The sequence below is a fragment of the Balaenoptera ricei genome, chromosome 1 (assembly GCF_028023285.1).
Source record: "Balaenoptera ricei isolate mBalRic1 chromosome 1, mBalRic1.hap2, whole genome shotgun sequence".
In the NCBI taxonomy this organism is placed as follows: domain Eukaryota; kingdom Metazoa; phylum Chordata; class Mammalia; order Artiodactyla; family Balaenopteridae; genus Balaenoptera; species Balaenoptera ricei.
This window is the reverse complement of record NC_082639.1, coordinates 170,961,623-170,986,786: the sequence shown is the minus strand read 5'-3', so window position 1 is coordinate 170,986,786 and position 25,164 is coordinate 170,961,623. Positions and strand designations below refer to the sequence as shown.

At 43.9% G+C, this 25,164-nt stretch overlaps 1 protein-coding gene across 6 annotated transcripts in view; it reads left to right on the top strand.

The window, feature by feature from the left end:
• CNIH3 (cornichon family AMPA receptor auxiliary protein 3) overlaps window positions 1–25,164 on the top strand; it is a 277,164-nt gene that overhangs the window by 185,395 nt on the left and 66,605 nt on the right. For all 6 annotated transcript variants that reach the window (XM_059941850.1, XM_059941823.1, XM_059941843.1 and 3 more), the window contains 2 exons: window positions 9,678–9,746; window positions 14,927–14,974. In XM_059941850.1, the coding sequence (XP_059797833.1) occupies window positions 9,678–9,746; window positions 14,927–14,974 (117 nt within the window). The remainder of the gene's footprint in view (window positions 1–9,677; window positions 9,747–14,926; window positions 14,975–25,164) is intronic.

Below are 25,164 nucleotides of genomic sequence, written 5' to 3'. Positions count from 1 at the left end.
AACATTCACTGGTGGCACCAAAAGCCATTTTTTCCTGATAACATCTTAGGTCACAGCAGCAATGGTTTCAGCTGTTTTGCAAGTGGACTCTTATTTGTTTCCCAGGGTTGCCTTAACTAATTACCACAAACTAGGTGACTTAATTGGAATTTATTCTCTCATAGTTCTGGAAGCTGGAAGTGTGAAGTCAAGGCAGGGCCCTGCTCCCTCTGACAGCTCTAGGGAAGATCCTTCCCTGTGTCTTCCAGCTTCTGGTGGCTCCTGAAAACCCTCAGTGCTCCTTGGTTTGTAGCTGCATCACTCCCCATTTCTGTGTGTCCTTTTCTGTGTCTTATAAGGACGCTGGATTTTGGGCCTCTAGTCTAGTATGATCTCATTTTAACCGATTAAATCTGCAGAGACCCTATTTCCAAATAAGGCCACATTCTGAGGTCTTAGGTGACTTTTGGCGGGGGACACTATCAGCTTATAACATGGAGAAATCAAGAGAGAAGTTCTGCCCAGGTGGCCCTACTGCAGATAGGAGTCTGAATGCACACCTGGGTGACAGAGCTGCCGCTGTTGATAGATGGACCGGTAGGTGGAAATTCTGGGGGGCTCAGGCCCCACGTGTCCTCTCGTTAGAAGACTTTGGACAGCTTTTCCCAGTGTCCGATTGCTGTCTGGGGTGGGTTAGCCCCAAATCATTCTCTGGCTTCCTGGATCTGACTAGCCAGGATTCCTGGTCTTTTCTCATACTGCCTCTGACCACTGACTTTTCTTTTGGGTGAATTAGCGGCCTTGCAGAAAGGACCCAAAGATCGTCATCCCACCACCTACTCCTCAGTATGCATACCTGACATGCTTTCACACACACTGACCTGTCTCATCAACGTCCCCCTTGGTCACACCCCTTTGTTGGATTGTGAGACCACAAGCAGCAAACGCACTCAGTTCTGCGAGGAACGAAGAGGCCGTATCACCAACGGAGCAGTTGGGCTGAGCAGGGTCTCAGCTCACAGGTCTGCTTTGCGGAGCCGGTTAGATGAGTCCCACACAGGTGGGATTCTTGGCCAGCCCCGCTCTTGGCCTCATCCCCTCCCAGTGTCTCTTTCTGTCACTGGGCTTCAGCTGCCGTGGCCTTTCTGCACTTCATCCCTGCCGACCTTGTTTCCCACTAGGGCCTCTGCAGCGTAACTTCCTTCTGGAAATTTCCATGTCATTCAGCCTCTCACCTGAAACGGCACCTCCTCCAAGAGGCCTTCCTTGACCACCCTCCAATTCTAGGTCTTCATATCACCCTGTTGTATTATACTTTCTTCAGGCAGCCTATCATTTTAAGATATTTTTCTTGTTTATGTATTGATTCTGTCCCCTGCCCCTGTCTGTGAGCACAGGGACCTTATCTTCTGGCTCATCACTGTATTCCAGAGCCAAGAGCAGTGCCAGGGACATGGTGGGTGCCTAGGAAAGAGTCTTTTGGGCATCTTTAATAACTCAACACTTTCTTTTAACGATTTCAAGTCACAGAGAGACAACGCACTGTGCTACACGGAGCATCAGCTGACCAGGATTCAGAAACCCGGTTCCTGGTGTGGGCTGTTACTCGCCCACTGTGCCGTGGCCAGCACTTCATTCAAACGCTCTGCCTGGGGCTTGGTGTCCCGCACTGTACACTAGGGGGACATCCCCGTCCACGGCATGGAGTCCTTGTGCAGATGGAATGTTTCAGTGAGATAATGTGATACAGATCCAAGATTGTGAGGCTTCAACCAGTGTAGATCTTTCAGAAACCAGAGGACACTGTGGAACGAACACAGGGGAGAGAATGTTCCAGACAAAAGAGGCTTCTCCGAATGCTAAACTCTGTGATGGGGCAGCCCTGGGGACTTATTAGCTAATGGAGGTTGAATTTTCTCTCATTCTTACTCTTCCAGGAAGGTTTTTTCATAGTAGAGCACAGTTATTTTTAGCAGAATAAGGGTTTCAGACAAGCAAAGTAACTTTTAATCTCCTAATTATAAATGCTGTGGGTCTAAAGAAAGAAGGCTTCTTGAGATGCTTTGTAGAGGATTTCTGTAATTCCCTGCCTCCTGAGGTGGGTCCAGGCTGTTCCCTACCTCGGAATGAGGCCCGATGGGATGGAGGCTGTCTAGAGTTAGGGCTGACCCACACCCGGCTGACATTGCACAGGAGGGGCTCTAATTCCTGGTGAGGCCCCTCACAGGGCCTTCATTTAACCAGTGAATTTTTATTGAAGTATAGTTGGTTTACAATGTTGTGTTAGTTTCTGGTATACAGGAAGGTGATTCAGTTTTATATATATACTTTTTTAGATTCTCTTCCATTATAGATTATTACAAGATATTGAATATAGTTCCCTGTGCTAAACAGTAGGACCTTGTTGTTTATCTATTTTATATATAGTAGTGCGTATCTATTAATCCCAAGCTCCTAATTTATCCTGCCCCCCTTTCCCCTTTAGTAACCATAAATTTGTTTCTATGTCTGTGAGTCTATTTCAGTTTTGTAAAAAAGCCCATTTGTATCATTCTTTTAGATTCCACATATAAGTGATGTCGTATGATATTTGTCTTTCTCTGTCTGACTTACTTCACTTAGTATGATAATCTCTAGTTCCATCTATGTTGCTGCAAATGACATTATTTCATTCTTTTTTTATGGCTGAGTAATATTCCATGGTATGTATATGTGTGTGTGTATATATATATATATATATATATATATATATATATATATATATACCACATCTTCTTCATCTATGCATCTGTCAGTGGACATTTAGGTTGCTTCCATGTCTTGGCTACTGTAAATAGTGGTGCCATGAACACTGGGGCCCATGCATCTTTTCAAATTGGAGTTTTCATCTTTTCCAGATATATGCGTATGAGTGGGATTGCTGGATTGTATAGTAGCTCTATTTTTATTTTTTTAAGGAACGTCCATACTGTTTTCCATAGTGGCTGCACCAGTTTACATTCCCACCAGCAGTGTAGGAGGGTCATCTTTTCTTTACACCCTCTCCAGCATTTATTATTTGTAGACTTTCTAATGATGGCCATTCTGACTGGTGTGAGGTAATACCTCATTGTAGTTTTGATTTGCATTTCTCTAGTATTAGTGATGTTGAGCATCTTTTCATGTGCCTATTTGCTGTCTGTATGTCTTCTTTGGAGGAATGTCTATTTAGGTCTCCTGCCCAGTTTTTTATTATTATTTTTTTATATTGAGCTATATCAGCTCTTTGTATAATTTGGAAATTAATCCCTTGTCAGTCGCATCATTTGCAAATACTTTCTCCCATTCTGTAGGTTGTCTTTTTGTTTTGTTTATGGTTTCCTTTGCTGTGCAAAAGCTTATAAGTTTGATTTGATTAGGTCTCTCTCTCTTTTTGTTTTTTTGTTTTTTTGCTTTTATTTCTTTTGCCTTAGGAGACTGACCTAAGAAAACGTTGCTATGGTTTACATCAGAGAATGTTTTGCCTATGTTCTCTTCTAGGAATTTTATGGTGTCATGTCTTTTATTTAAGTCTTTAAGCCATTTTGAGTTTATTTTTGTGTGTGGTGTGAGACAGTGTTCTAACTTCATTGATTTACATGCAGCTGTCCAGCTTCCCCAGCACCACTTGCTGAAGAGACTGTCTTTTCTCCATTGTATATCCTTGCCTCCTTTGTCGAAGATTAATTGACTGTAGGTGTGAGGATTTATTTCTGGGCTCTCTATTCTGTTCCATTGATACATATGTCTGTTTTTGTGCCAATACCATGCTGTTTTGATGACGGTAGCTTTGTAGTATTGTCTGAAGTTGGGAGGGTTGTGCCTCCTGCTTCGTTCTTTTTCCTCAGGATTGCTTTGGCAATTCTGGGTCTTTTGTGCTTCCATCTAAATTTTAGGATTATCTGTTCTAGTTCTGTGAAAAATGTCATGGGTACTTTGATAGGGATCACATAAAATCTGTAGATTGCTTTGGGTAGTATGGCCATTTTAACAATATTAATTCTTCCAAAGGCCAGTGAATTGTTGATTCATGATCCTGGGGCCAGGGGTGCTGGGGAGCAGCTGGAGGGTTTGGGTCAGGACTTTTGGGGATGAGTTAGCCCAAGATTCGTGGTGGCAGGGTCAGGGCTCAAGGTTCACAGAAACAGCTTCACATCGAGTGTGTTTCTCTGCTTGGAGCTCGCTTCCTTTCTGGACTTCTCTGTGGACTCCCCGGCCCCTGGCTCTGCCTCTCTTGGAGCCTCCAGCTCTGTACACAACCGGGTCCTGGCATCTGACCTTCTCTCCCTCTTGGGCATCATCTCCTGCACAGCCCAGCCCCAGGCAAGGTCATAGACAACCTGATTAGCTAGAACCTCTGTTATGCAGCTTGTGGAAGAACTGTTTCTCTCGCTTTGTTTCCACTGTTCAGCTGCTGCCTTTTCTAGCCTTTTCTGTGCTCACTCAAGCCTCCATCTCAAACGTTTAGCAAGAAAAGCAAGAGGGGAGATACCCTATGAGGGAAAATGAAACAAGCAGTGAGGGTGGCTCTGAATGTAAATTTGACCTATAAATTTGACAACTTTGATGAAATCAGCCAGTTCCTTAAGGTCACAGATGCTCCAAGCTCATGTAATAAGAAGTAAATAAACAGATAGTCCTAAATCTATTAAAGAAATTGAATTTGTAGTTTAAACCATAAAACCCTAGGTTTTAGAAAAAAAACCTAGGAGAAAATCTCTGTGGCCTTATGAGTTCTTAGCTCCAAAAGAGTTCTTAGATCCAACACCAAAAGTATGATCAATATAAGAAAAACTGATAAATTGGATAAACTGATAAATGTTAAAATGAAAAACTTCTGCTCTGAGAAACATCCTGTTAAGAATGAAAAGACAAGATACAGAATAGAAGAAAATATTTGCATACGATACAAATGAGCTTATTTACAAAACAGAAATAGACTCACAGACATAGAAAACAAACTTGTGGTTACCAAAGGGGAAAGTGGGGTGGGGGGGATAAATTAGGAGTTTGGGATCAGCAGATACACACTACTATATATAAAATAGATAAACAACAAGGGCCTACTGTATAGCACAATATCTTGTACTATACTGAATATCTTGTAACAAACCATAATGGAAAAGAATGTGAAAAATAATATATCTATATACATACAGCTGAATCACTTTGCTATATGCCAGAAACTAACACAATATTGTAAATCAACTATTCTTCAATTAAAAAATTTTTTTAAATTTGCAGTTTGCATAACTGACAAAGGACTTGTATCCAGAATGTATAAAGAATTCTCAAAAATCATCAATAAGAAAACAGCTAAATTAAAAAAAATAAAATGGGCAAATGATTTGAACACACACTTCACCAAAGAAGACACACAGATGGCCATTAAGCCCATGAAAAGATGCTCAACATCATTAGTCATTGGAGAAATGCAAATTAAAATTATAGTGAGATACCTCTACACACCCATTGAAATGGCTAAAATAAAAGAAACCCAAACTGACAATACTAAGTTTTGGTGAGGATGTGGGGTGACTGGAGCTCTCATATGTTGCTGGTGGGCATACAGAATGGTACAGCCACTTTGGAAAAGAGTTTCTCCACCTCTTTTATAAACATACACTTCACATGAACCAGCGATCCATTTCCTCTTTGCCCAAGAAAATTGAAAACTTACATTTAGATGAAAACTGTTATGCAGATGTTTCTAGCAGCTTTATTCATAACTGTAAAAACCTGGAAACAACCCACATGTTCTCTAACAGGTGAATGAATAAACTGTGGTTCCTCTCTGTAACGGCATACTACTCAGCAACAAAAAGGAACAAACTGATGATACAGGCAGCAACGGGGCTGAATCTTAAATGCATTACCTTAAGTGAACGGAACCAGACTCAGAAGCCAGGATACTGCGTGATGGCGCTTAGATGACTCTGGAAAAGACCAAACTATAGGGATGGAGAAGAGGTTCATGGTTGCTGGGTCGGGGTAGGGGGTCAGGGTGAGGTGGTTAGGGATGGGGGAAGGGTTGGCTCCAAAGGAGCAAGAGGAGAGAATTTTGGGGGGTGATAGAACCGTTCTGTGTTTTGATTGTGGAGGTGCTGGACATAGTGAGCATGCACTAAATGTTACATATTATTATAGTCGTCTTGTTTATATAGCACTTATCACATTGTAGCAGAATGATTTGTTTACATGCTTGTCTTGCTTTCTAGACCAGGAACTTGGTGAGGACAGGAACTGGATCTTGTTGATTTTTGTACCTGCAGGGGCTAGCCCAGTCCGTGCCTGTGTGTAAGAGATGCTCACTGAATGTTTGTCAAGTGAATGGAAGGATCATTTAGTGAGTAGTTACCGGGGGTAGGGATGCTGAAAGCCTTTATCCTCATTGTGCACATCGCCATCACCATCATCAGAAAACAGCCACAAAGTACCCGTTATCTCATGGAGCTCGAAGGCGTAAGCTGCCCTCTGGCCTTCCTTTCTTCACACCCTCCTCCAAGTCGGGACCTGAGTTGGGCAGTGGTTGCCCACTCTCAGAGGCACTTAGCAACTCAGAATCCCCATGGCTCCTCTCCTGCTGCTTTAAGCACCGGCAGCCTTTGCTCCCTTCAGCCCAGACCCACGTCCCGGCACTTAGACAGGGACATGGGCCCAGGTCAGGGCTGGAGGCGGGAATTACACAAGTGTGCCTTCAGTCATGGCCACGACGTAGGGCTTGACTCCTTCCGTCCATGAGCTCCCGGCCTCTTTGGGGAGCTTATATATGCTGCACCAACAGTTATGGGGTTCTAATGCTATCCAGAGATTTACTTTCAGTTGACTGGATCAAAATATGAATTGTCTTTATAATTAGGTAAGCAATGAGCTGAAAGATTGTTTATGTCAGCCTCCTGGGAGCTAGGAGTGGCGAGCTTTGGGTTCTGCCCTTGGTCCTGCTCTGTTTGTATTTAGATCACGGTGAATGTGGAAGTTGAGCACATTATGTTCATTAGGATTTGTAGTTGGGAGATAGATCATATCTCAACAGATTGAACCCATAGGGAGGAATTAAAAGGGATAAATGTCAGTTTCTGCTCTTAGGTGCCCAAATCCAATAATGGGCACGTTGGAATGAGGTGGGCTTAGTTAAACTGAAGCACATAAAAAAGACCTGGGCTTTTAGGCAATGCAAGCTCAGTATGAAGCCAGGAATGTGAGGTGGCTACCAATAGGCTAATGCTATCAGGTTACAGTAACAGAGGCATAGTTTACAGAACAGAGGAGGGGAGTGACACTTTTACTCTCTGAGCCAGCTGACCTCACCTTGAGTATGGTGTTCAGTTCTGACAGTCATGTTTTAGTAAAGACATTTACAACCTGTAATGTCAGTGAGGGGCAATCAGAATGATGAGGTAACTTAGTGCCAGTTAATCTAAGTAAAGGTTGGAGAGATTTCGCCTGAAGAAGAAAGATTTGCTCGGTTCACCGTAGCTGGCAATACTTAAAGGGGTTTCTTGTGGGAGAGTGATTCAACGATTCTCTGTGCCTCTAAAGCAGTGCTGTACAATAGAACTTTCTGTGATAATGGGAATGTTTTATATCTGTGCTGTTTAATAGCTACTAGACAGATGTGATTTTGAGCAATTAAAGTGTGGTAACTGAATTTTACATTTAATTTTAACTAATTAAAATTAAAATGAAAATAGCCAAATGTGGCTACCGTATTGGACACTGCCACTCTAGAGGAGAAATAAAAGAATAGAATACGGGTTGGCAAATTTTTTTTTTGTAAAGGGTGAGATACTAACTATTTTGGGCTTTGCTGGCCATATGGTGTCTGTGCAGCTACTCAGCTCTGCCATCATAGTGTAAGAATATAGACCATGTATAAAAGAATCATTGTGTCTATGTTCCAATGAAACTTTATTGATGGAAACTGAAATTTGAATATGATATAGTTTTTACATGCCACAAAATAGTATTCTTCTTTTGATTTTTTTCTACTATTTTAAAGGTGTGAAAACCATTGTTAACTCACAGGTTGTACAGAAATGGGTGGCAGCCTAGATTTGGCCTGCAGGCTGTAGTTTGCTAACCCTGGCTTAGCATGTGGGTGGAAACCTTAGGGAGTTATATGTAAGTTCAGTAAAGGAAGATAATGATTAATTAGAGGTAGCCAGGGACTGAAGGAACATCTTCAGTAAGTGGTGAGTTTCTTGTTACTAAAGGTTCAGGTATAGGCTGGATAATGAACTGTCTGGCGAGGGATGATATAGAAATGTGTCTATTTAATATGACTTGTACTAGAATTTCCCCCTAATTCTGTAGGAGTATTGAAATCAGAATGATATGTGATTGCTCTAAAAGCATACTTGCGTTTTCGAGGGAAGCGTGTTGTTTTCCCTCACTTGGTACTTACTTTCACCTCCATGCTGCAGGAACAGGGACTGTTGAGGGTGGGGTGGCAGCTTCATTGCTTCAGCAATTCTGCCAAGTGTTCAGGGACCCCTGGGATGTGCCTTCCTGGGGGAGTCGGTTTGCCCCTTTGTATGCAGCCCAGGAGAGGACCTAAGACATCCACACCCTAAGAGAGGACACTCTACTGTCTGAATACCACCTTGTTCTGTCACTGAGTCTCCCTGGGGACACCTGGGGGACAAGGTGGCTGGGGTTAGGAAGCTTCACCTCTAGTTAGTTCTTTCTGTGCCTGGGTCACGCCTCGTTCTGTGACTAGAGAAGGTCACTTCCAACATTCTTCCCTCCAGACAAAGGGGGAAACCGTTGCTCTCTGGGGACCTCTGAGTCTCTGTCCAGAATGACCTTGAGAACCCAAGTCCAATGGACCAAGGTGTGACGCCTTGACTGTCCAGGAGCTGATCGTCCGGGCTGTGGACGGCTAGAGATTGGGTTGTTTCTATTCCTGTCAACTCTGCTGTCTTGATTTTTCTCTTCTCCTGTTTGCCTGACTTCTATCCATTTAACTTCTAATCAGCATCTCTGCCAGAATAAACAAAAATAAAAAGTAAACAGCTTTTTCCTGAAGGAGAAAATGGAAAGTGCTGGTTTGAAGTTTTAAATTTTTGTATGCCTTTATCCAAACCCCAAACTACTCTCATCGAAACAGAGTTTTCTCTACATTTTTGTGAAGCACAGGAAACTTAAAAAACTTTATCTTGGGGATTTAAAAAATTGAGATATATTTGACATACAGCATTGAGTACATTTAAGGTGTGCAACATAGAGATTTGCTACATTTATGTTGCAATATGGTTGCCACTGTACCGTCAGCTAACACCTCTATCCCATCACATAGTTATCATTTCTTCAAGTACTGGGAACAATTAAGATCTAGTCTCTTAGCAAGTTTAATGTTTATAATACGATTTTGTTGTCTATAATCACTGTACTGTGTTAGGTCTCCAGGACTTATTTATCTGCTAGTTTTAAGTATCTACCCTTAAACAACATCCCTCCCGTTCCCTCTTTTGGGGATTTTTAAGCATACACAGACGTAGACAGGAGAGTACAATCAACCCCAGGTGCCCATTACCAGCTTTGACAGTGATTGACTCCTGGCCAGTCTTGTGTCACTGATACACTTCACCCGCCTCCTGAGTTATTTTGGACCAAGTCAGAGGAAGCTTTTGATGTGGTGTATTGACACTAACATCTTGATTCTGTGTTTTCTGTTTCAGATAATTGCCTTTGATGAGTTAAGGACGGATTTTAAGAACCCCATTGACCAGTGCAACCCTGTTCATGCGGTAAGTGGTGGGTGCTGGTGGCCGGAAGGGTGGTGTCACACCAGGCCACCCAGGGCCTGTGAAGGAGGGCAAGGTCTCGATGAGTAGGATGAGGGAAGTGCAGGCTCGGCCCTGGCTGTACCTCCATGCCTGTCTCAGGGCGGTCGTTCCTCTATTTATCATGCAAAGTCAAGTATAGCAGTCCCAGTACCCGGGTGGGAAAGGTCTGTGTGCTGTGGCTGGGCAGTCCTCAAGGCCCCATGTTAGTGAGTTTTGGCTATGCATCCTTGAACAAGGAGAGAGGCTCAGGCTGGCCACCATGTTGGCAGGGGTGGGCGCATCACCATGGTCGTCCCCGCTCTGCACTTCGCCAGGTTTCTCAGAGGGAGGCTTGCAGGGGGCTTGATGTATGCAGCTCCTCGCCCCATATCCGTCACCCAGGAAGCATTCGTCTCGGGAGGCTCTGCAGGCCCGAGGTCAGCTTGCCTCCGCCTGGGGAACCTGATGCCGTCTGGTTGTCTGGTCCAGCTTCCGCATGTCAGAGACCTCCTGCCCCAGCACCTGCTGCCCCCAGACCTCTGCTGCTCCATCCGGCTTGTCAGGCCGTGCCTGCTGCCCTCCCACATGCCCTGGAGTGGATGTAGAAAGAGGCCTCGATGCGGGGAGAGGAGGAGGACCTCATGTCTATTGAGTGGGGGTGGGTGTCGGCTGTCCGCCCCTCTGCTCAGCACAGCCCACCTCCCAGAGCCAGGCACCAGCCCGCCTGTGGACGGAGCCTTTTCCGGACACTTTCCAGACCAGGACCACTGGGCCCAAGGGATGGAGCTCACAGTTCATGCGAGTCTGTCTCTCAGCCTAAGCTCGCTGGGCCTGCACGGAGTTGAACTTCCTTCCAGGCCCTGGTTTCCAGTGCTAAGGCACGCTTGTGTTTGAATAGTTCTGTTGATAGTTTGATAGTTTCAGTCAAAAGTTTTAGAGAGAACACCAGGATTTTCTAGTGTGAATATATATATATATATATATATATATATATATATATATATAAAAAATATATATTAGTATGAATATTAACCTGGAAGGCTTATGACATCATTCTTTAGTGACAGGGACAAAGAAGTCTGTTCTCCTTAGCTGCAGGCCCCCTCAAGAAGGCTGTGCTCTTAGGGAGGTACCAGAAGACCAGGGGAGCAGGCTTTGGTGTCACCCTCTGTAAAGTACAGGGTTATTACTGGAGTTGTTGTTTTGAGTTTTTACTACATGCTGGGAACTATATATATGTAACCTATAATCCTCACAGCTTTGCTAGACAGGCATTGTTTACCCAGTTTATAGACTCTTATCCAAGGACTCAAAGCTCATGAGCGGTGAAGTCAGGATTGGAGCCCAAGTCTGCCTGTGTTCTTACCACCTACTCTACGTTGTCCCTTTAAGAGCCTGATTTTATAATCCCTTTGGCATTAAATGCTTTGATTCTATGAAAGAGAGCCTAACCCTTTCCAAGTCAACTGTGTGAAGCGGAATTTTGTGACAAGTTGGAAGAATCCCTAAGATCCACCTGAAAACTTACTATATCTTATGAAACTTGTCATTATTAAAATCCATTTTGTTTCCATCTGCCAGCCTCACCACCACCAGTGATAACTTGACTCCTCCAGGCCTGAAAGCGTTGCCCCTTGGGTCTCATCTCTTTCTGGATGCTTTTGTGTTTGGCCCCAGCATCACACACTTAGGTCGTCAACATCGACCAGGTGCACAGAGCTGCCCTAGTCCGAGAGGGTGCTTCTGTTTGGAATGCCAGGGAGTCAAGAGCCTGCTTTCCTTCCCCCTGGTGGCTTGGGCGCTCCAATTAGAAAGCGGCTCACTTAGAACACCCAGAGTTTCTTGTGTGATCTCAGGGTAAACACTAGTGAAGAAATAGTGTCCTGCCCCTCAATTCCATCATGCGAATTCAACACTGGGGTGCAGGAGGTTGGCAAAACCATGAGACAGGTTTGTGGAGCCCGTTTCCATCTCATCTTGGCAGGTTCCTTAGTTCAGGCAGAACAAAGAAAATTAGGACCACTGTATGTCCCACTGGGAGCTTCTGTGCAAGGTCAGTGCAAGGACAGAACCTGCACACAGTAGGCACTCAAATAGCTATTTGTTGATGAAAGAATGAATGACTGAAAGGTGAGGTTGCATAGCAGAGAAGCTGGATCTCAACTCTTTATTCCTATTATTCAAGCCACACTTCTTCACAGATGTAGGAAACAAACTTATGGTTACCAGGGGAAAGTGGGGGATGATTTGGGAGGTTGGGATTGACATATACACACCAAGATATATAAAATAGATAACTAATAAGGACCTACTGTATAGTATAGGGAACTCTACTCAGTACTCTGTAATGACCTATATGGGAAAAGAATCTTACAAAGAGTGGATATCTGTATATGTATAACTGATTCACTTTACTGTATACCGGAAACTAACTCAACTTTGTAAATCAACTATACTCCAATAAAAATAAAAAAAAATAAAGCCACACTTTTAATCAATTAATGAATTAATTAAGGAGTCTGGGCCCCGAAGGCCAGACATCTCATGGACAGACTCAAGCCCTTAAGTAAAGGACTCTTGTCTGAGATTAAAAAGAAAATCCATAAAAACCCTAAATGGAAGTGTATTAGACACATTTCCCCCAGTTTTTATGATGTTACTCCCTGACAGGAACTTAAATGCTTTGGAAGCCTCATTTAACTCATATTTAAGCTCTTTGGGCCCCTGTAGATCCTCTGAAGCAGCATCTCAGGCTCAGGTGGCTTGACAAAGCTGCTTCACTGCTCGGTAACTCCAGCCCTGGATGGACTTGTGTTACAAACAATTGCTGATTGGTGTGATGTATTTCTAAATGAATGTGCATGAGGCCCACTGGTTCTTTGGATTTAAGCTCCAAATATTGTTGGACCCTCTGGGTGGACCCCTCTTCCATGTGGTAGGAAGAGGAGGAATGCTTTGTTTTTACTCCTAGTTTCTCATGTTAACCCTTTCCCCTTCCTTTTGCCAGCTGGGCATTTAATATCACTGTAAAGTAATGAGAAATATCCTTTAGAGGATCTGACTTGCTGGGGAAGGAGCTAGCGTGTGTCCTGAACCTCCCTCTTACATGCCTGTTATCTCACACCTTTTCCCACTATTCTCCATTTAGGCAGCCTCGATGCCCAGCTGTGTTTGTGCTTGTGTGTGCACGCGTGCACACACACGTGTGTGGAGGAGGATGTGGTCTGTCTTCCTAGCCATGTGGATGCTAATTTGTCCTGATGTGGGCTCTTTCCTCTGGGCTTAAAGGGTGCACAGGAATCACTATATTTATGATTTAATTAGGGAAATTGAAGTATCCCAGCCATCTGTCTTCTCCTGATCCACGAGGAATCTCATTATCATCACATCTACTGCAACCAAATTGCCTCAGTAATGAAGCACTGGGAGATGCCACAGCTGTGTTCAGAGTGGCTGCAGAAATCGCAGAAGTCACTGCAGGAAAGGGGAGGCAGCACTTAGTGTGTTAGGCGACCATCGTCACCTGTCCAGCCCCGGAGCATCTTCCTTTGGCAGCGAGCCAGACTCCGGAGATGGACCTGGGCATCTTGAAAAGTCTTAGCCCGGGGGCACTGCTGGTGTCTAATTGAGTGGGAAGATTGCTTCCTCTAAATACAGTCACTTTAGAAATATAAAACCAATGGGCAGAGAACTTCCCCCCCTCACACACTAATCAGGCACACATGCTCTTCGTGGCTTGAATGGGAAGCCCTCCCGGGGACCTGACCGCAGGCTTTGGATTCATGAGCATGTGGTGCCCGTTCTGCAGTTTGACTGTCTTATAGGGACACAGAGGCTGTAGGAAAAAGTACAGAAACCTGTGCTGGGCTGAGAGGGAAGCTGAGCCCATGCTGTTTGCTGGGAAAGTTCAGTTCAGAGCAAATAACTATGACAAGGTAGATGGAGGAAAGCTCAAAGCTCTTTTTTTCTTTCAACTTTATTGAGATATAACTGACATATAGCAGTGTATTTAGTTTAAGGTGTATAGCATAATGACTTGACTTACATATATTGCAAAATAATTGGTTAACATCCATCATTTCATACAGATACAAAAGAAAAAAGAAAAAATGTGATGAAAATTTTGGGATTTATTCACTTAGCAGCTTTCAAATATGCCACACAACAGTGTTAGCTATAGTCATCACGTTGTACGTTACATCCCCAGGAATTACATCTTATGACTGGAAGATTGTACCTTTTGATCGCCTTTATCCAATTCCCTCTCCAGCTCTGATAACCACAAATATGAGTTGGTTTTGTTGTTCATGTTTTGTTTTGTTTTGTTTTTAGATTCCACATGTAAGTGAGATCATACAGTATTTGTCTTTCTCTGTCTGACTTATTTCACTTAACACGGTGCCCTCGAGGTCCATCCATGTTGTTGCAAAAGGCAAGATTTACTTCTTTCTTATGGCTGAATAATATTCCATTATATATGTGTATACCACAACTGCTTTATCCATTCATTTGTCAATGGACACTTAGGTTGTTTCCATGCCTTGGCTATTGTAAAAAATGCTGTTATGAACATGGGGGTGTAGATATCTCTTCAACATAGTGATTTTGTTTCCTTTGGATATATCCGGAAGTGGAATGATGGCTCATGTGGTACTTCTATTTTTAACTTTTTGAGGAACCTCCATAATGTTTTCCACGGTGGCCGTATCAATTCCCATCCCCACCAACCGTGCACCAGGGTTCCCTTTCTTCCCACAGCCTCATCAGCACTTGTTATCTCTTTTCTTTTTGAGGCTAGTCATTCTAACAGGTGTGAGGTGATATCTCATTGTGGTTTTAATTTGCATTTCCCTGGTGATTAGTGATATTGAGCACCTTTTCATGTACCTGGGGGCCATCTGTATGTCTTCTTTGGAAGAATGTCTATTTTCCTCTGCCCATTTTTAATTGGATCATTTGGTGTTTTGCTGCTGAGTTGTATGAGCAGAAACTCTTGTTAGGGAAAACCACTTGAGTGGGAGCATGAAGGTCATGACTGGGAGGGATCTGTGGTGGGTTCTGCCTCCTCTACTATTCAGCAGGGGCTGAATGTGGGGCTTCTCATGTTCTTTCAGCAGAAAATCTAACCTCCCCTCTCTTTTCTTTCTCGTGCATCCTGATAGAGGGAACGGCTGAGGAACATCGAGCGCATCTGCTTCCTTCTACGAAAGGTCAGTGCAAGCACCCGGTGACGGAATTTGGATGGTCACATGGTCACGGTGGTCACACAGTGAGAGGGGCTGGTGAGGTTCAGTGCCTGCTTTGGTCCTGTCTCCCCACATAGGCAAATGGTGGTGGGGGAGGAGGAGGTGGGAGCACGTGATCACTTCTTTGGAAACCTCCAGAGACAAGAGGAGCTAATTAAAAGGGATGGCCATCAGTCAGTGTCAGGACAGCACTGGATATTTGCAAGTGCCCTCTGGTTGGATTTAGAGGTTCTTTATCTTTGCATGATGATGGATGGCATTTACAGCTGATGTTGCCTCACAGCCTTTGTTCCTGTCTGATGCGGGACTCAGAAACGCTCCCACCTTGGCTCAGCCAAGTTTTTAACTGGTTGTTGGGTTTCCTTTGAGGTTTCAACCTGCCACTCAGCTTTGCCCTTTGATTGACAGCATCATCGGGAGTGTCGGAGGGGTGGGAAGGGAGATGTTATTAAAGGGGGAGCCAAGCATTCAGAGAGTTGCTCTCAATGGATGGGCAGTAGGTCACAGCTGCCCTCAATGCATTCAGGAAGCACACGTGTGCACGCATATCCACGTGTGCATGTGCAGCTCAAGTTTAGTATTTAGCAGGACTCTGTGACATAGCTGCGGTACCCCTGTGGCAGACAGACCAGTCTGCCACTCTCCGGTAAGGAAAGCGAGTACTTTTTTGCAGCAAAGTGTGAAGAACAGCAACTTGTATGTAAAACTAACAGTGTCCATTGCCTTGAGCCAAAGGACATCCCCGATCTCTGTTCAGAGCAGATGGGCTACAGGCCATAGGAAAGCCACCTGTCAACCCAAAAGAAGTTTTTGAGCCTTAGGTGAATAGGAGAGAAACCAAATGCCATGCCAAAAATTGATGGGAGGGAAACAATTTTGCAAGCTTTTGAAATCTTTTCTATATTTCAATTAATGATACCTTTCCTTGGGAGAGAGAGCTTAATCAAGAAGTCAATTATCTTTCTAGCTAATTACTTGTCCTTTAATGTTTTCCAAGAGACTCAGTATGTCATAGTTCCACATCTGTGTCACAGTGGGGAAGTAAGCTCAGATAATGAAAATACTAGTGATCCAAGGAATAAAAAATGATTAAGAAAATAGCGTATGACATTTGGTATTAAGGGTTACTTCATGAATTTGTAAAATTATTTTCCCAGATAATGTCTCGGACACCAATAACCTGCTCCAGCTGTCACTTCCATAGAGTCTAGTTTGTTCTTTAAGACTGACACCCAAGTGTCTTTCACACTGCAAATTGCCCTTTTTTCCCCATTTTGAATGTACCATCCTGAATTCTCTGGCAGAGCAATAACCTGCATCCATCACATTTGAGCCTTGCTCATTTTTCTGTGTTGCTTGACCACTGACTCTAGCCAGACAGCAGGCAATGGCCTCTGGCTGCCTCTGCCGTGGTCCTACCTTACGGTCCTGTGCTACACAGTAAATCCTGTTACTTAACCTATTTTTGTGTAAAGGAGTTTATATCTGCTAATCCCATGCTCCTCATTTGTCCTTCCCCTCCTCCCTCTCCCCTTTGGAAACCATACATCTGTTTTCTATGTCTGTGAGTCTGTTTCTTCTGTTTTGTATATAGATTCATTTGTCTTATTTTTTAGATTCCACATAGAAGTGATAGCATTTAGTATTTCGTTCTCTGACTTACTCAACTAAGCATAATATTCTCTAGGTCCATCCATGTTGCTGCAAATGGCAATATTTCATTCCTCTTTTATGGCTGAGTCATATTCCATTGTATATATACATACCACATCTTCTTTATCCATTCATCTGTTGATGGACATTTAGGTTGCTTTCGTGTCTTGGCTGCTGTAAATAGTGCTGCAACTAACATTGGGGTGCATGTATCTTGTGGAATTATAGTTTTGTCCGGGTATATGCCCAGGAGTGGGATTGCTGGATCATATGGTAGCTCTATTTTTAGTTTTCTAAGGAACCTCCATACTGTTCTCCATAGGGGCTGTATCAATTTACATTCCCACCAACAGTGTAAGAGGGTTCCCTTTTCTCCACACCCTCTCCAGCATTTATTATTTGTAGACTTTTTGATGATGGTAATACCATCATCAAAGGTATTTGAGGTAATACCTCGTTGTAGATTTGATTTGCATTTCTCCACTAATTAGTGATGTTGAGCATCTTTTCATGTGCCTATTGGCCATTTGTATGTTTTCTTTGGAGAAATGTCTATTTAGGTCTTCTTCCCATTTTTTGATTGGGTTTTGTTTTGTTTTTTTGATATTGAGTTGTATGAGCTGTTTGTATATTTTGGAGATTAACTCCTTGTTGGTTGCATCGTTTGCACATATTTCCTCCCATTCCATAGGTTGTCTTTTTGTTTTGTTGATGGTTTCCTTTAGGTCCCATAATAGTCTTTTCATTTCTTCATTTCAACAGTGTCCATGACATAGCACAAAACTTATATTTTACCACATGTACTCCTTACATCAGATTTGTATTTTAAAATCAAATTTAACTCTTTATTGTATTCATTACGACACAGAAGGTCTCTAGCCTACAGTTTCCATCCCATTCCTTTCCTCTGTGTCTATGCCCTCTCCCCTCTTTGTAGTCTGTATTTTAACCTTACAAATAAATTCTCAAGCCAGTTCTGTTTCCTTGCACTGGAAAAGTGGTGGAGGGTGGTGGTGACGTATACAGGCTTCTGCTGCTTCCTGCCTGTGCCCTGATTATCTGTGTAACCCTCAGTGTGACTCTGAAGTGGGGGTGATAAGCACAGCACCCTCCTCGTGGAGTTGTGAGAATTAAATGAGATAATACATGTGCGTCTAGCTCATCAATGCTCGGCACGTACTAAATGTTACTGTTATTATTATATGACACTTAGCTGATACCTAAAGCTTCCTGTAACATCCCCGAGCACACCCGTGGTGCTGAAGGAAGCTGAGGCAATCCTCGGCTGGCGGCAGCCCCCTTAGCACCCCCTCCCATTTTCTTGGGTAACTGTCATTTGACGTTTGAGCAGAGTCACAGGGCAGGAAGGCCTGGGCCTCCTCTCTCCTGGCTCATTTTGAATGGGCTTCTGAGTTCAGATTCCCAAGCTGTGAGCACGTGCTGGGGGCGGTGGAGAGGGTTGATGGACTTCGTTGGCATCACCACCTTCTGGGAACTGTACCTTCCAAGAAATTTCTTGGAACTCATCTCGTAAACACCCCAGAATGTGAAGCATCTCAGCAGCTGATTGTTGTTAAACCACCTCCTCAGCTTTCTCGGGAGAAAGGAAGGGATTTTCAAAGTGGATCCATTTTTAGCTCTATAATTATCAGAAAATGTGTGCTTTGGGTAATTGTCTGAACTGTAGGATTCTTGTGTCGATTTGTGCTTATGATTCATTTTTTCATGGTGAGAGCCACTTGCCTCTTGTGCTGTGCTCCCCACCGGGCATGCTGTCACTGTGAGGGTCGCTGTCAAGTGCGGGTTTGGGAGCGGGGAGAGCGTGGAGAGCAGACGTTGGTTAGATGGCAGCTCTCGGGCACGCGAAGGGTCCTTGTGGGGGGGACGCTGACTCGGGGCCTCCTGTTGCATCTCCAAGTTCAGGCAATGGTTAGAGGAAGTGAACTTAAGTGAGAGCTGGAGATCGACATGAGAATAAAGAGACACTTTCTTCATAAGCAGCTGTCATCTAACCTTGAGGTTGGTCATCCTGGGGGCTAAGAAATGTTCAGCTCCCTTAGGCAGAGTTAGACAGCCTGATGTCTGAGATGGTTTTGAGTTAGACGGAGCCTGCCTGCCTGAGAGGGGCAACTTAATTGCGTAGTTTGGGACATCCCTTTGGTTTGACAAATCTGTGATTCTCCATTTCACCCCCTGATTTCCCCGAGAGTGTGTCCAGTCTCACTGCAGGTTTTCTGACATTGGTGGCTGTAAAAAGCTCTAGTGTGTGGATAATTCTCACTCTCTTCATTGAGTAGTTGCAGTGGGACAAGAAAGAGGGGGATGAGCGGGTTGGGGGGGAGGGGGAGGGAGTGGGTGTTGAGTCCCTTGGGGAGGTATAACCAGTTTGGTGGCGGGGGGCCAGGTGCTCCAAGTTTAATTCTGGAGAGAACAAGGCAGTGGTAAGGCCACGAGTGTAATCACTGATGGCCACCAATGCCCCTCCCCGTTTCACGCTTATCAGAACCACACGTCTGTCTTAGGGGAGGCATCAGGGTGTGAAGTGAAGCTGAATGGTGTGAACCTGGTTCCACTGCAGAAATTTCCGCAATGTGCCTCTGAAAGCAGGGGCTGGGGGAGCTGGGAAATGGATATGACACTTCTATAGTGTAAAGTCAGTTTGTTAAGTAGGAAGATTGCATTATTGTTCCCAATTCTTCACCCTCCCCCTGTATCCAGGACTGGCTATGTAATTTGCAGGGCCCAGTAGAAAATGAAAATGTGGGGCTCCATGACGAAAAGTTATTAGGAATCTTACGAAGCTGACAGCAGAGGATTCAGCCAAAGGTGGGACCCTTCTGAGCATGGGACCCAGGTGCATCTGCACGGGTGACATGTCCCTGAAGCTGGCCCTGCCTGTATCCATGGCCTTTGCATATGATTTTGCAGTTCCTCCTGAGAGAAGCAGAGTACATTTCCCCTCCCTGCTGATGGAGGGCTTTGCCATGTGATGGGATGTGTCCGCTGGAATGTGGGTGGGCTTGTGTGTACTGAGGCCTTAAGAGTTACTGGGTGTTTCTGCTCCTTTTCTTGCACTTCTGACATCATCAAGGCCAGCCCTCTGGTGCAAGGAGCATGAGAGGCAGGGGATACAGACCTGAGCCCATCTGTAGCTCAGAGCCAAGTGCACTATATCAGGTGACCCCCAGTCAACCTCTAGATGCATGAGCGAGTATAAATGATTATTGTTTTAGGGCACTGAATTTTGGAGTGATTTGTTATGCAGCATTATTATGGCAATAGCTAACTGATACTATAAGCATCTGCCACTTTTATAAGGGGGAAAATCTTTTTTTTTTTTTAAAGAGATTTTATTCTGTGCCAGAGATCAGCTATTTGCTGACTCTACAAATTTATAAAATAGACAGTTTCAAAGTCTGTTCCAATTTCTTTGACCTAAGAGGAAGCTACCAAATACATTTATATACCAGAACCTAGAGAAAGACTCATGTCACTTTGGAGCACACAATTTGTCATGCATTAACTACTTGGGAGAATGGTGACAACGACAACGGTGCCTTTTCTCTAATTGCTGGCACTCCCTGCCACAAGGGATTGGCTTGATTTCCGGTCTTTTTAGCCGTTAACACAGTTCTTCCTGCAGGGCTCTGGAGGGAATGGTCTATTTTCATGGAGTGACATAATACAGGGAAAAGGGACACAAAAACTCAGAGGCAGTTGTGTGGAATGCCTTTGAGAGGCCATCCTTGATCAGAAGTTTTCCAGATCAGAATTCTCTGTGGCTTGGGGAATTTCTAAGACGTGACAATGCTGCTTACTTTTCCTGAGTGACTACTGTATGCCTTTGAAAGGATTAACTCTTTTAATCCTCACAACATTTCTATGAAGTAGTCATGATTAATAGCCCCACTTAAAAGATGAGGGAATCAAGGTTTAGAGAGGTTAAGTATATATCCCGGAGTGTCATATTTCATAAGCTGGTAGAGCTGGGATTTGAAGGCAAGTCTGTTTGAAAAGAGTCCACATTTTCAATCACCACATTAAAGGGGAAATTGTTGGTTCGCTTTGAAACATGCTCCTTAAGGACCACTACTACAGCAATATTGCTCAGCTATTTTGAAGGGAAGATACAAATACAGAGCTACAGAGGGCTTCAGGGACCCTATAGTATGCCTGGCTCACCATCATGGGGCCAAGTGGATTCCTTTAAGGCTCTTTTCTAATTCTATTTAATTTCTTGGTGAGATCGTTCACCCCTAGAGGGAATGTTTGAAGAAAAGTAAAAATATCCTGGAATAAAACTTGCAACTAGTTCAGAAACCATGTCTCACGTATAATTTATTTTCAGATGCTTTCTGTGGCAAACTCCTTGTTAGTCAGAGGGAAAGATGGGACATTTTACTCACTGTGTAAATAGTGATGCTGTCACGGGGTTGCTGAACCAGAAGCCAGAGGAAGAGCCCTGTCCTCGCTTCACTCCACTCCCAAGGCTGCAGCAGGAGAAGCAGAGGACTTCACAACAGCTGCCTTATATATGGGCTCTGGCTTCTCACTCAAATCTGGGGAGCTGGTTGGCCCTATCCTTATTAGTTCTCCATTGCCATGATATTAGCAGCTCAGGACAACTACGATTTATATTTCTTATGAGTCCATGGGTCATCTGGTGGTTCCACAAATCTTGGATGGGCTTATAGGGAGAAGGGGGTGTTCCTCTGGTCTTGGCTGGGGCTCATTCATGTGTCTGGCAGGCAGCAGACTGTAAACTAATCTAGGATGGCCTCAGCTGGGATGGGCCATCTCATTCTCCAAAGACTAATCTAGACTTGTTCTCATGGTGTCATAGAGAAGCAAGAGAAGACGTGGAAATACACAAGAACTTTTTCAAGCTTTGGTTTGCATCAGATCTATTAGTGTCCTATTATTGGCCGAAGTGAGTCACATGGCCAAGCCCAGGGTCACAGTGGGAGGGACTACAGAGTTACAGGGCAAAGGGTGTGGATACAGGGGAGACCATTAACTGGTACCATGAATGCCATCAATCTACCATATATTTGTAGGCAAGGGATGAGTCATCACCTTACTCCTGTTAGAATGGGGATGAGATAGCAGATGCTAGTGAGGGTGTGGAGAAAAGGGATTCCTTGTGAACTGTCGGTGGGATTGTAAGTTGGTACAGCCCACTATGAAAAACAGTATGGAGGTTCTTCAGAAAGTTAAAAATAGAACTTCCATGTGATTCAGAAGTTCCACTTCTGGGTATATATCCAAAGGAAATAAAAACACTATGTTGAAGTGATACCTGCACCCCCATGTTCATAGCAGCATTTTTTTTTTTACAATAGCAAAGACATGGAAACAACCTAAGTGTCCATTGACAGACGAATGGCTAAGGCACTTGTGATATATATATTTCAGACATAAAAAAGAAGGAAATCCTGCCATTTGTGACAACATGGCATTGTGCTAAGTGAAATAAGTCAGACAAAGACAAATACTGTATGATCTCACATATGTGTGGAATCTAAAAATAAAATAATAAGAATAACAAAACAAACTCATAAACAAGAGATCAGATTTTTGGTTATCAGAGGGGGAGAGGGAATTTGAAGAAGGTGATCAAAAGGTACAGACTTCCAATTTATAAGATAATTAAGCACTAGGGATGTAATGTACAGCATGATGACTATAGTTAACTGGTATATGCTATTTTTGAAAGTTAGGAAAGTAAATCCTAAGAGTTCTCATCACAAGGAAAAAAACACTTTTCTTCTTCTTTTGTATCTATATGAAATGATGGATGTTAACTAAACTTATTGTGGTAATCATTTCACAGTATATGTAAGTCAAATCATTATGCTATATGCCTTAAACTTACACAGTGCTGTATGTCAATTATATCTCAATGAAACTGGGGGAAGAAGGCTCAGAGGTTGGAAAGTTTGCAGATTTTCTCTAGGATGGTAACATAGACTCTTCGATGTGTGGGTCTACACCTCTATGGTGGTACTTGCAACACTGCATCATTGTCTCTTTGGATGCCTGCCTCTTCCATTAGTTTGTGAGTTCCACGAAGGAGGAACCCAATGTCTTATTCATCTTTGAATTCCCAGCACAGAGTGGGACATAAGGTTAATGTTCACTATATGATTAGGAGATGAAACGCTAGAACTGGAACAGACCTTGGAGGTCATCTAGCCAGATCCCTCCTTTTCAGAGGGGAAATTGAGACCAGAGGGCTAACGATGAGGTGACACCAGAACCAGTGTGTCCTGGGCTGCTCGTCCAGATCGGCCACCGTGCCCTTCTCAGAGACTGGGGTCACTGAAGCTGAACAGAGCTTGACTCAACAGCAAGCTCTCTGGAGGCAGGGACCATCCCTTCCTCGCTCACTAGTGTGTCTATAGGACCAAGCGCGGTGTCTTTCAATGAGTAACATTTCCCCCATCCCTACCCCCTATCAGTGGCCATTTCACTGTGAGTAGCATTTACTATGCATGAATTCTGTCTTTCCTCCCTGGGTACTGATCTCAGAGAGACAGCAGTGAGCGGTCTTGAAGAGACATCTTAGTTCCCTGCCCAGGAATTGAACCTGGGTAGCCTGGGTGAAAACCAGAAATCCCAGCTGATAGTTCACCAGGGGCTGGAGGCTAGAAGCAAAGTTCCCTGGCTCTTGCCCCGTTTGAAAGCAAAAATGTTTCAAGGAGGCAAAAACTGCAAAAAACAGGTACAAAATTTATTATTAGAGACACCGCACAATAAGTGGGAGAGCACACAGAGAAGGTGTGTTTATTTAATACAGAAGCAAGGCAGGAATACACACCTGGAGAGAAGGACTTTGGGCACCCTCTCTAATGAGGAGGAGCCCTGTAAAGAGGTGATTTAAATCCCTTATGTAGGACAGTCCTTCCGGGTCTTTGTTTACCTTTGGCCAATTATCTCATTTCTTTTCCCACATCTGACCTGTTCTAAGACCCTCCCCAACATGCGTGCGCAACTTTTTGCTAAGGTGGATTCCACCGCAGAGGCCTGTAGGGATATGTTCACACTTATTATGGGGTGGTGTCTTTTCCCAAGGAACCTTCCTGCGCATGTGCAGACAGGGAAGTTTTCCTTGACCTCAGGAGTGGTCATCTTACCTCTTTACTCCAGCAGAGCTCAGCTTCTGCCACTAGCTTTGTCTTTGGCGTGTCTGGGGAAAACAAAGCTTCAATTTTACTCCGCTTAACAAACACCAGCAGTCCAGCCCAGGGGTCCATCTATCTCCTACCTCAGTACAACCCCACACCAAGTTGGCATCTGATAGGCCTGGGAAGAAGGCTGCACATCTTTATATTCTGGAGTTCCAGGCAAAAATTGTGGAAAAGATCGACAGAGAAAGACCAAGCATCGTATGATACCCCTTTCATCTTAAAAAATGATACAAATGAACTTATTTATAAGACAGAAACAGGCTCACAGACATATAGAGTGAACTTATGGTTACCAGGGGGGAAGGGGGGAATAGATTGGGAGTTTGGAATTGACATGTACACACTGCTATATTTAAAATAGTTAACCAGGACTTCCCTGGTGGCGCAGTGATTAAGAATCCGCCTGCCAATGCAGGGGACACAGGTTCGATCCCTGGTCCGGGAAGATCCCACATCTTTCCGGACCAGGAAGGCAACCAAGCCCGTGCACCACAACTACTGAGCCACAAGCCACAACTACTGAGCCCACATGCCCCAACTACTGAAGCCTGTGCGCCTAGAGCCCGTGTTCCGCAACAAGAGAAGCCACTGCAATGAGAAGCCCGCGCACTGCAACGAAGAGAAGCCCCCGCTCACCACAACTAGAGAAAGCCCATGCGCAGCAACAAAAACCCAACACAGCCCAAAGTAAATAAATATATAAATAAATATTTTAAAAGGTGCTTTAAAAAATAACTAAATAAAAAAAATAAAATAGATAACCAACAAGGACCAACTGTATAGCACAGGGAACTCTGCTCAATATTCTGTAATAACCTAAATGGGAAAAGAATTTGAAAAAGAATAGATACATGTAGATGTATCACTGAATCATTTTGCTGTACACCTGAAACGAACACAACATTGTTACGTAACTGTACTCCAATATAAAATAAAAATTAAAAAAGAAACAAAATAAGCAGTTCTCTAGTGCAAAGTGGTCTCTTTTAGGTGGATTCATGGGGGCCAGGCCCTGCCTGGGCAATATTATCATCTGCAGCAGAATTCCAAGTGTGAGGAGAGTTGCATAAACATTCCTCCAGTGAATACTCTACATATCCTCCTGTCATGACAACTATACAGAAATCTTAGTTCCTTCCCATCATAAGAGGTGGTCTCATTAGTACTGTAAGTATTCAAGGACTTTATTTTCATAATTCTGACTATCTGTGAGCAGCTCTGAAGGTCAGCTGCATGTGGTAATCTGCAGTAAATCGGCATCGCGAATTTGAACGCTGCATGTTTTGAGGCTAGTGGCATGAACGAGCCTGG